The sequence below is a fragment of the Ambystoma mexicanum genome, chromosome 6q (genome assembly GCF_040938575.1).
Source record: "Ambystoma mexicanum isolate Mex_15411 chromosome 6q, UKY_AmexF1_1, whole genome shotgun sequence".
NCBI classification, from domain to species: domain Eukaryota; kingdom Metazoa; phylum Chordata; class Amphibia; order Caudata; family Ambystomatidae; genus Ambystoma; species Ambystoma mexicanum.
In genome coordinates, this window is record NC_090937.1 from 1,380,385,566 (window position 1) to 1,380,398,315 (window position 12,750).

Here is a 12,750-nt window from a genome sequence, read left to right on the forward strand (position 1 = left end):
ATCATAAGCCATGCAGATACCCACTTAAGGCACATTCTCACACATCAAGACACTTTATCATGTATCTGCGCCTGAATATCTTGCCGGTTATGGAACATATTGGTGCGTGGCAGAACACTGAATGCAAAAACAGATTATAATTCTTAGAAAGTGGTAGGCACATTCGGAAGGCATGTGAGAAGGCAACGGACCTTTATCTCAAGGGCTATGAGCGTTTCTGCCCCCTATCAGGCAGCACTGTAACAGATCAGTGTTGGTCTATGATTGTGGAGGCAGAGTCCTGTAGTAATATATATAGCGCTTTATAATATTTATGGCGCTTTAGAATAGTTAGCGCTTTATTAAATGTGATGGCAAATTATTTTGTTGCCAGCAATAATGTGGCACACACATATAGTTATTTTATGTTGCCAGTATAACATGTGAATATATTGCTGGTGGCATGCAAGGTACAGAATTCATAACACAGCAGAAGCCCAACTTCCTTAACATTATAATGTAGTCTCATGTACAAAATGAGGTGAAAAGATCATTTGTTTTTAAAAAGTGCACTGGCATTTTTTTCTCTTCTGTGGTCAGTTTGCAGAAAGCAGAAAGCATGCATAGCAGGAACTAATAATTGATGCAGTTGCTCGGTGAGCAAGGATTTCTTTGTTAGAAAAGTAATGAGTGCTGTTGAAAGAAATCCTTTTTAATACGATTGGAGGAAAGTGTCTGCAGATATGCCACGTAAAATGTGGGGAGGCTCTGAGTTTTTCTAATGGGAAGATGACAGTGGGGAGTTTAGTTTGGGATGACTGGGCTCTTTAGACAGATGTGCCTGGTATCATTGAGCGCTGGCTGGAGAATTTCTCGCCGCGCATTCCAAGCACCCAAGATTATAGGAGCAGTTTGTTGACTGGGCCTGTTTTTCTGAGGAGAGCAAAGCAAGATCGTGTGGGGGAGCTTCAAACAGATATTTCTGGTAAGCAGATAGTTAAGTGAGGTCACTGTGTGCGGTCGGATGGATGATTTCATAATGTCAGGCAGGCAGGATAGCAAAGGAAATCTCTCACATTTTACTTTGTCATAGCCAAAATGTTAAACTCATGTTTTAAAAGATGTGCTTGCTCTATTTGTTTCTCTTGTTACAGATGATGGTGAAATGTTCATGGTAAGAACTACTAATTGTGATTTGTGTTTACATGTAATACAATCAGAATATAAAAACAAATTGCTTAGTGTCATTCTTGCATTTGGGACTTTATATGTGGATACAGGGGAGATTCATTCTTTTTGGTAATACATTTGTCAATTTGCCCATGGATATTTAATAGCAACCCAGAATAAGCAGTGATAAACAGGTGTGTGTGTGTGCGAGACCTCCTTGCATGTTGTTGGAGGGAATCTAATATAATATAGATTGCTGGAGGTCCATGAGCCAGCAATGCCTACGGGTGCATAGATCGCTGGTGTAGATAAGCCAGTGATACTGGCCACAAACTGTAGGTGGTGCTCTATAAAAAAATGTTGGGTGTCATTGTATGCATAGGTCCAAGGCTCTCTATAGTTCACTAGGAGGTATTCTAATAGAAAGGAAGGTTTTGTTTATGTTGGGGTCATAATGTACGAAAGAAAATCATGCTCACCACTAAATACCGCAAACAACATATATATATATATTACTAGATTCCCCAATATAATATAACAAGGTATGGTCACTAGAATGATATGAGGCCAAACTCAATCTAAATGCAAGGATAAGTTATCACCAAACTACAGCTCATACTTTGGCGGTAAGAAAAATACCCCCAAACCCCAAATTTACACAAAATATCCTACAGTCCCTTGTGATTACTGTAGCAGCAATGCATGTCTGGGAGAGCATACAAGGCACGTTATTAACACAAACTCCTAAAAGGCAATCAAGTGTCAGGGCGAATTGTATAGAATAGACACTGAGGTAGATTCCTGTCACTGATGGATCTAGTGACATTCATTTAAATGGTAGCTTTTATATATTTTAATAATGCAATCTGTATAGGCGCTTATTAATAAACAGTATAATATGAATTAGTAGTATATGAATTGTTGGATGATTTTTAATGTGGTTGATTTTATATGTAATTTAAAATCTGTTGTTTTATTTCTTTTGTATTTAGTGTGATGATATGTATGCAAAAGGCTTAATTGTATTAGCCATACACAGTAATTAAAAAAGAAAAAAGCTTTGGGCACCACTCTGCCCGCCCTGACTGCCGGCTCCTCTGTATAAAATATGTATTGGGATGTCTCTGTCTCACAATGATGCCAACGGGGTCAATAACTATAGGTCTCGGGTGTTTGAGCGCTGCGGGTGTCAAGTTCAGTTTCAGCTACCACCAATTTGCAGTACTGTAACTATTAAATAAATAAATGACATTACTAAGATGTAACTTGGTGCTAAGAATGTATGAAAACAAGAGGAAAAGGTGTAGATATGGCAATGCCATATCAATGAAACACAGTTTAAATATAATTCTGTTCAATAGTAGGGGTCTCGCCAGCTTAGATGATCAGTGGGACTTCATTTCTATCCGACCACTTTCCTGGAATTGGGATTTTCTTTTCTGATAGCCCAAAAAGAACAACATCTAAATGGGCACTAGACGTCACACCCTATAAATCAATTTTAGACTAGGCAAGCATTATCATTAAAACATGAGAAATAAAAAACCTGGACACATGTCATTTAGATGTTCACTTGAAATTAGGCTGAGTTAATAGCAAATGCATTTAAACAAACACAAAAAAATTGCCTAAGGGATTAGAATCATGCATCTGTAATTTGAATCTATAAATATTCCAACCTGCTGCACAGTTATCTGATGAACTGGGACGCATTATTAAAAAATACTTACTGGCCAGATAGCCGTGCCCTCCACATGCTTCTCGGCACTCCTGGGCAGCCTGCTGAGCGGTCCAGGTAGCCAAGGGCTTACTGGCACAGGACAGAGCATGGATTTCTCGTCCAAGTTCAGCCTTCAAGAACAATGATAGGGGAATGGGTTTAAAGAAATCTGGCCGAGTGAGAGAAAGGTCTGCTTTGTTTTGGCAATCATTCATTTATGCACATAGACGAACATGAACTAGCACCTTGAAAAAATAGAACATCTATGATTTTTTTATTTAATATAATCACAATATAAGAAAACAATTTGAATCGCTACAGACCTTAGGCAAAGAGAATGGAAAAGGCCACAGACGGTGAAAGCAGCACTCCCATCAGTTGGCGTGCAACTGATATGGCCATATCCGAACACTCATGACAGATTTTGAAGTTTTATCAATGTTTACACACCCAAAATGATAGCTGCAAAAACATGATTTTGCATTGAGATTTCAGCATAAATTGAAAAAGCACACTTTCGCCCAGCATATCTCGAAATTGTGAAGACTTTTGGCACTCACCTGGGCCTTACCCTGGTGTTGTGCATGCAAAAAATGTTCGTAAATTGGATAAGCTAAACTCGAGATATTTTTAAGCAAAAAATGTATCCATACATGCAGAACAAATTAAATGAAGTATGTACTGCCTAACATACACTAACGTCAGTAACCAGTAGAACCAACATCAAAGGAACCCACAGATGTGATGAAAGGACACAACCATTTGCCACCGTCTCCCACTGGGGTAGGACTGGCTCCGGATTCCTCCCTGTTACAACTCCCACCCCAGGCTGAGATGGGTTTCCCATCCCCTCTTGACAAGATCAGAGTACTGAACTTATCAACGTTTCTTTGTACATGGGGAAAGAAATTAGCACACAACGGGCCTCATTACGAGTATGGCGGTAAATTGTAAAATTGGAGGTAACCGAGTTACCTCCAATTTTACCACTACACCAAATTATGAGTTGTGGCTTTGAGTGGAAGAGTTACCTCCAGCAAAACCTTGGAGTTAAATAATGCCACTCAGTACCAAATAATAAGCGGAATTACTGCAGCAGTAATTTTGCCACAGTAATTCCACAAAAAAAGCACTGTTGGTTCCAATGGACCCAAAATAAATGGGGATTTACACCGCTACCATGAGTTGCAATCAGGCTGAAATTCCGCCTGACCAAGTGGCTGTAACGGTAAATCCGTTTGCTGGTATTTCAGAGGATTTTCCTCTGAAATACCTCGAAACTCGTAACAAGGCCATTGTGCTAATTTAAGGGACCTTGAACCAGTAACAAACTTTACATATTTTCTGTTTTATTGCAGTTTGTTGAAATTGAACTGCACATACTCCGCTCCGCATTCACACAGCTGAAGATCATGGTTTCTGGGCTGCATGTCAGGCTACTGCTCACATCAGAATGTCTCGAGTGAGGTCTACACCAGAGATGATTGACGGCATTTCGAGCATTCAGATTGGCTGACAGGAATTCTATAGTGCAATCCACGTGATAAATAAGCTTTATGGATCTGGTCTGAGGTAAAGATGATCTGCGTATAAACCATGGCCCATATGGAGCCCTTTCAGGGGGGACGTTAAATTGAGGCATAGGTAAAGAATAGGGTAGGATGAGACACACAGAGGAAGCAAGGAGTTTTACCAAGTTGTATTAAAGTGTAGGTGTTTAACTGTGTTGTGACTGATTTACATGACTTACCTGACTCTTCTACATTCCCCATCATGAGGGACACATGGAACACCGTGGCTAGGGACAATGGGCAGGACCCACTATCATAAAAAAGAGACTTAGAAGGATTCTAAGCATGGAGTTACAGGAAGAAAAGGCAGTTAGTTGAGTGACAGTTGCAGATAGAGAAGGAAGAAAGGAGGGAGAATACTCCCAGAGCAGAGCACCTGGGCTTCAGGGATTCGGTTATCTGGGCAGTATATGTGAGCTGCAGCCCAACAGAGATCAAAGCAGCTGGCCACATGAGGGGTCAGAGCTAGGTAAAGTAGCACCCCAGCACAGAGCAACCCCAGGAGAGTGGCACAGACTGGGAGGCATCGGACCACCGGGAAGAAAGCAAGCCCTGCGCCGTCTGAGGAGTTCAGCTCGGGTGATGAGGCATCTCAACATGGGTTGCATAGCCAGGGCATGCCGGACCGGGGCATGGCCTGAGTGGCATACAGTCCACCCAGGACCAGACCGGGTGCACCAGAGAGTATCTGAAGTCCCATGCCAGGTGGCACACAGCCACCCGGGGTAAGAGTGTCAGTGGCCTGCAGAGTAGTCTACCCGCTCCGGGGACAGCGATGAAGATTTGTGTCAGCGGACCTACCCACTCTGGCTGGCAAAGTGCTGGGTCTGCAAAAAAGAACCAAAAAAAAACACTGCACCGGAGGAAATAATTCTACTAAACCCAACCATGGAGGTACGCTGGGTTACTGAAGCCCATCCAATAAAAATAAAAAGTAGTACACCGTCATGGACGAATGTATAGCTGTTTAAACTCGTCAATTCAAAGAGGAAGCAATCCGCCACTGGGGAAAATGTGAGCTCCTATAGCTCTAATACTAACAAGAACGCCCTGTCATGACCCTCACAGGCAATTCAGATATCATATGGTAGAGTAACGAAGTGACTGTGGAGAACAGCAACATAAAAGGTACTGTGCTTTGACTTACTGTATACAGACTTTGATAGAGGTATCAAGGTATGGACTAATAATTGAAGACAGACTGCAGCTGTCATGATTCTACAAAAACATTAACATTAGATGTCGAGAGAAACGTTATGGCATGGAAGGTGGAGCCCCAGGGGAAACTGGTTAGGAAGCCTGCTTGGGATTTATATGGAGTTGATATGGGGTTGGGGTTTGTTTTAAAAGAGAATTGTTTACCTTTATGAATAAAATAACAAACAGTGACTGTACAAACTGAAATGGGGAAGAAAGAGATGGGAATAGTATGTTTAAGTGTTTTATAATATAACTACCCATAACTGATGAAAATCCCCTCCAGTGAACTGTGCTTTATTTAATATCAGGAACACATGTTTGTGGCCCATCACCTGTGTTAAACTTGTTTCATTTGCAGCTTGCTCAGTGACCTTACCAGCAGGTCAGAGATGGTGGGGTGGTTCTAGTGTGGTCCACTTCTGGCCTAGGTAAATTAAAAGTATGTGCTAACCCGAACCAAGTATTGGCATCTTGAAGTCTGTGATGGCAAGAACGTCACTCAGAGGATCCATGTAGCAGTTGAAGATGACAGGGGACATGATTGAGCATTGTGGAACTCTGCAGGTTATTGGGGAGCACTGGGATCTGTTGGGCCCTATCTGTTGGTCTCTGTTGGAGATGAGGGAGGCAAACATTTACAGGAATAGTGAACACAGCTTGGATAAAGAAAGCTGCAGAGAGTGCAAGACTAGGAACCAGCCACGATCAGGCGGAGACAGGCAGAAGAAAGAAAAGCGATTGGTGAACAAGGTGACCGTACAAAGAAAGAGTGTTCAATGGAGAGAGGATGGAGTGAACAATTGTAGAAAACTAGCTAGAAATAAGGGATAGTGAGAAATGGCCAAGGGGAGGAGTACTCTGAAAGAAGGTGAAAAACGATAGGCAAAAGCGAGAGCAAAGAAAAAGGATAAGAAGATTGAAGGGAGCAAGGGCTCCTAAGAGGCATTGATGAAGAGAAGGGGGGAATGTTCTATCCCCAGGGCAAAGAAGAGAGGGGAAAGTAATACTCCAAGGACAGAACAGGCTCAGCAAAGGGGGAGGAGAAAAGAGTGCCCTATAGAGGAGAAAGGTATTGACCAAAACCCTAGCAAGCACAGCATGGGTGATAAATGTACAGAGGACTCAGCCCAAATGAGAAGGGAGGAATAGAAAAGTTGACTAAAAGCCAGACCTGGGGAACAGAGAATGCCTGAAAATAAGACAAGAAAGCTCAGTCGAATGCCTGGGTGAAGTGCCAAGTCTTCTCCAGAGACCGAGGAGGGTGACTTTATTGATAATGGGGACCAACCCCATGGGAAATAAAAGAGTAGATGAGAAGCGAGGAGTGGAAAGACATGAAGAACTGAGCTAGAAAAGTGCTTGGAACACTTCTTGGCACAGTGCATGTAGGTCACCGTAGGGTGATCCGTGTGGGTGCCCCAAGCACGGTATCCCCAGGTAATAAACATATTTTACATCCTTGATCTTCTCCCTGCTCAATTCAACGTTAAGCTTCAATGTTTTTCTCACATAACAGGCCACACTTTGAATTGCCTTTACTAGACTACTTAGATCTTCTATAATGCAAGTTTTACTGAACTTTAAAAAAAGAAAATCGTACATTGATGGTGTCCCTGAGACAAGTATAATTTCACTGGCATATATTGAAATAAACAATGCCTGTCATTATAAGGGGGGAACTGGATTTTAGTACAGACACTTCAATCTCCAAATTATTGATAGAAATAGAAATAAAAGGGTCAAAAAAGCATAGGCAAGTAGTCTTTCCGTCATGCCCGCATCTAACCACTGAAAAAAGATAATATAGAGGACTCTAATGGAGTAGGAATCATCAAAGAGCTTAAGATATCCCATTGGAAAGCACATTGGACACAATCAAAGCGTTACTTAAATCAATAAATAGCAAATATAAAGCTCTCTAACTTAAAACCACGTACTTCCGTAACATTAAAGAGACACATATCTTGTTCAAAGTACCGTATGCCTATTGTAAAACCAAATGGCAAATGTGGTAAAAGCTCATTATTGTCCATACATTATTGCAATTGCTGCAGTGAATCTTTACCATATACGTTTCCCTGATAATCAGCCAAAGTGGATGTAAAAACCTGTTTTGCTCCTTTCTCCTTTCTCCTTTTTTAGGTCTGGTGAGAGAGGGGTTGCTTTCTGCCAGCCTATTGCAGATACATATTTAGAGGGAGGTTTGCTGCGCGGCCAAGCTTGACGTGTGCATCATGTTCTAAGCCATTTCTTTAAGAGTCAGTGGAGCTGTGCAAGCAGGGGAGAGCGTTAAGAAACATCGTTTTAAAGCACGTATTGTTTCCCTGCTGCTCAGAACATTCATTTGCTTTCCATTTTGATACACCTACACAGTGTTTGCGATATTGCTACTTATGGCTGCTCTTGTTTGTCTTATCAAAATGCACACAGCTAAGATCCCAATCCATAATAGCTATCAATCAATCAATCAATGCTTTATTTCGGGAATGCACAATTTCCATCAAAGGTAAAAACAATTACCATGTTACTTGTTTAAAAAGGTTCATTTAATTAGTTACATTTGCTCTTGCTGAAACATATCCCAAACACAAAATAAAACAGCGTATATATATGTACAAAATTACAGGCAGCACTTTTTCATTGCTAAAAACAGAAATTGTTCATCTGCCGAACAGAGTGGCTTATTAAGTAATAGCAGAAATACAAGTGCAGGGCGACAATGTCTAAAACCATGTTTCCCTAAGACAGTAACAGCGTACATCGCTGTATCGTAGTGTACTTTGGGCAAAACATCATAAAGGGAAGTACATTCTCTGGGACATTCCATGTGCATAAAGCTCTTTCTTTTGGCTCCCATGCGTTTATAACAGCATTTAAAGGCAATATATTAAGGCGAAACTTAGTTAAAAGTGCATGCGAGAGTGTGCACCTAGTCCAAGATACATATGGCTCTAGGCCTGGTGTAGTTTTCAAAGTGAAGTACTGTCTTATAGTATGTTTCTCCAGGCAGCTCCCTTCTCTCCGTTTTTGATGAAGTGTAAAATACGCATCCCTAATCAGTGCTTTATAATTCCTAGGAATCGAATCCAGATGTGTGAACCAGCCTGCCAGACCAATTTAATTTCTTTTTTGACGCCTGTCAGCCACGGTATTCGACTTACCGTGACGCTATTTATGACATCTGCCAGAATAGTCCTTGTCACACGCATTTCCGGGTTTCCCCAAACTGAGCCCCACATTAAAATCGGCTGGATTCCCAGTCGATCTTTAATACAGTGTAGCCCAACATCCTCATGGAGGATAACAAAAAGGATCGACTGAGACACATTTAGAATCCTTTGCGAGAAGATATGTTCTGCTACAGCCAACCTCTGTAGTTCTAAGTGCCCCAAATTCCTGCTCCATATACTGGCACGCCTGCAGTTTTGGCCTTATGCACCTTGATTAATGGCTGTATATGAATACCCCCCCTTGATTAGGCAAAGTGGAACAGAGCCTCGTTAGCCTGCTTCATTCACAATGCAATTATGGCTACTTGATTTCAGCAGCTCAAGTTATTCAATATGCGTATGCCAAAATAGTCACAGCTCTCTACATATTGGAGCTTCTCTCCTTTGCATAACACTGGCCTGATAGATGTTTTCTTTTGATTCGTGATCATAATCTTGGACTTCCCTTTATTTATAGATAGCCCACTTGTCTCTATAAAGCTATCAAGGCAGTCTACTAAACTTTGGAGGGCTTTTGAGGTCTTGGCTAGTAGAACACCGCCATCTACATACAGCAGTACAGGAAATCGACGAAGCCCCCGATTTGGAACATCCAGAATATCTTTAAATTAATTTTCTAAGTCATTTATATACAAATTAAAAAGATGGGGAGCTAGAACACATCCCAGCCTTACTCCTACCCTTAAAGGGAAAGGAGCTTTTAATTTGTCTGCTGGCAGGGGTCAAGTCCTAAAAATTAAAGTGGGGGAACTCATCAACAAACGCAATTGGATGTGACATCGCCAGAAATTAGCATATCAAGGTTTATTATGCACATTTCATTAAATTGGCTTTGCATAACCACCCAAATGGAACAAGACAAATGGCATTTGCCTTTCATAAAATCAACACACACACAAAACCAAGAGAGGATATTTTCTTCTAATAGTGTTTTTGAAAACGTTAAAAGGTGTGCATGTTTTAAACTACAAGAACCAATACAAATATTTCCCTGGGACTTGCAGTACCGAAATAGGACATTTCACCTTTAGTTGTTTGTTATTTTTCATCAAGTTATATAGTTTAGTGGTGGAGTGTCCGGCCTACAAATCTGCTGGCTGCGGTTTGATCCCTGAGGTCAGCTTTAATTCAGAAATTCAAAGAGGACATTTTAGCTGGGGGGTCTGAGTCCCCCCTATGAATAAAATGAGTGGACTTCATCCCCCTGCGTGTACCCTCGACTTGAGCCCTGTCTGTCGGTCCATGTCGAATATGGACCTTTAACTCTGTGTATAAGACCTGCAGCAGTTTCCACAGTAGCCCTGGGATCTTATGACTCATCAGTAGGGGCCACAGTTTAACCCTTTTCACGCAATCAAATGCATTTCTCAGATTATGAAAGTCACATATACTGGAGCCCCTAGCTTGCATTTAGTTTTGACACTATTAGTACCAAGTTCAAGATCTGTTCTTGTTTTCCAAAAGCACTTCTGAAGCCATACGGGATTTGCAAAATGGGGTAGGCATCACAGCTCCACATGGTAAAAACGACCCAACCAAACAATTTACTAACCACATCCAGCAATGAGACATGATGGGTCTGCTGGATTCCCTTTTTTAAAAATCGGTACGACGAGTGCCAAGTTCCACGACTCAGGCACTGCATAGGATCTGCCTATTGTGTCAAAAAGGACTTACAGGATCCTAGCCCAGCAAGGTGTAGCTATTTTATAGACGTCAGCGGGACAACAGTCAGGCCATAGGCTTTTGCCAGTAGCTGATTGTTTGGTACTATTGTTTATCCCTTCAAGGGTTAAGGTTAAGGGAGTCATCTCAATAAATAAGTCATTAGAGGATATATACTTGCGGTGCCCATTCCATTGTTCATTATTTAGAGCCTGCACCATGTGTGGGAAGTCACGCGCACGGCTCTGGGTATCTCTCAGCATCTCTGGATATCGCACGCATTGTTCTGGGCCCTTATGCACTCTCATGCACAACAAGGCGTTCACTGGCTACCGGTTGCTGCACAGATTAAATTCAAATCCCTCTGCATCATCCACAAGGCTGTCTGGGGCCGGGGACCACACTATCTTCAACTTTATGTCACTAAATACTCGCCCTCTAGTCCACTATGTTCCTCTGGCACAAACTCTTTGTGTGTTAAGCGTTTTGCTACACCGGGAGTAGGTGGTCGTTCACTTTCCTCAGCGGGCTCTCTCCTATGGAATAGCCTCCCCCTCCCTCTGTCCCTTGAGCAAGGATCTTCTCAAATTACAGAAGCTCCTTAAGACTTTCCTCTTTTCCTCCTCCTTCCCTTCGTCTCTCCTCTACTAATTCCACAGTTGCTGCGATCGTGTCCTGGGCCCTTATGCATCCTCTGGGCCCTGACCACCACCCATGCTAATTCTGCCCAGCTCATGTCTACCCACAGCACTTGCATCTGCACACCTAGTACTTCATCTGTGGCTCACCCATGAGCTCGAACTCCCCAGCACTTACCCCCTCTTCCCTCTTCTTTGCTGCACTTGTTCGTTCTGAATACTCACAAGGCATAGTAGGTTTGTCCCTTCTACCCTTTTCGCCCTCTGCTCTTAAATATTTTGTCCCTTCTACCCTTACTCTACCCTTCCTCCCTTACTCTACCCTTACTCCCTCCCTGCCCTCCAGGCGCTTTGAAACCATATTTTCTTATTATATATGCGCCGAACAATCAAATAAATAAATACATCTCCCATTACACAAACACGGGTGCCGCAAGTAGGGGCGCAAGCAAGGTTAGGATACTTGAGCAGTTCCTTCCTGGCTCTTCAATGCCTCCAGGTCCCCCATACTATGTCTCTTTAGGACAGTTTATTTATTACGCTGTTAACTACCCCTGCTTTGACTATTCTATCAGCCTTCCATCGCAGTTGTCATTAAAAGCTAACGCTCGTGCTACCTTGCCCACCCCCCTGTACCCAACAAACACACACACGCACCTTTCCCATGTCTGCATTTCTTCCTCCTCTGCCCTGTCTCCACTGCACCTATGCTACCCATACTACTGGCCATTGCTCACAGCCAATTTCCCACATGCAGCCATAACTCATCATGCACTATTGCCAGACGCAGTGTGCAATGGCTGTTTATTAACACCATGCTAGCAAGCACCCCAAGCACTTGACATAGAGTACCCATTGGGCCAGTATTACACAGCCGGGGGACTGTAGCCACTGTCAGCCAAGCTACGATCGCCGCACTGTGCAGCGATGCTAGTCACCATGCACCACACTGTACACCCTTTTCATTACTAATCATTGCACACTGGTATTATCTAATAATTCTTTATTACACGCTTTATACCGGAGACCAGTATGTGCATTTTCTTGCTCTTGCTTCCAAGACCCCTGAGCTATCCTCCTGACAAGTATGTTCATAGTAAGCATAGAAGTGAGGTAATAACAATATTATTCCAATTTTGAATGGTGCTTTATGCCTGGTTCTATCAGCTTCTAAGCATCATAGTAATATATGTTAATTTTCCCGTCTGTTCTTTTCATTGTGCTCAATCAAATTATGTACAGTTAAATCACTCTTTCTACCCACATATGTTTAGTACATTTAGGTGCAGGTAAACCATATCCTCTGACATTCGTCTCCCGGGCCTCCCCAAACCCATTGCCCATTCACGGTTCCTTGATATGTAGGACAAACCCGACAGTGCCACACTGTAGTTTACTTTTATTCTGTGTGGTGAGATATAATGAGAAGTCTGACCAGGCTCTTACAGTTTTGGCTATAAACTTGTATTGTAAAAGTCAAAACCTATCTTTTCCCATCTCTACAGGAGGTTTTCCTTACCTCAACCAAACTAAAACTTGGGTCTGTCAGGGAGTCCGTGATATACCAATTATCCGTC

The 12,750-nt window shown here is 42.3% G+C and overlaps 1 protein-coding gene across 1 annotated transcript in view; it reads right to left on the bottom strand.

The window, feature by feature from the left end:
- Window positions 1-12,750, bottom strand: part of ACOX3 (acyl-CoA oxidase 3, pristanoyl) — a 1,085,216-nt gene that overhangs the window by 576,624 nt on the left and 495,842 nt on the right. The window contains exon 11 of the mRNA XM_069632027.1: window positions 2,880-3,000. Coding sequence (XP_069488128.1) covers window positions 2,880-3,000 — 121 coding nt within the window. The remainder of the gene's footprint in view (window positions 1-2,879; window positions 3,001-12,750) is intronic.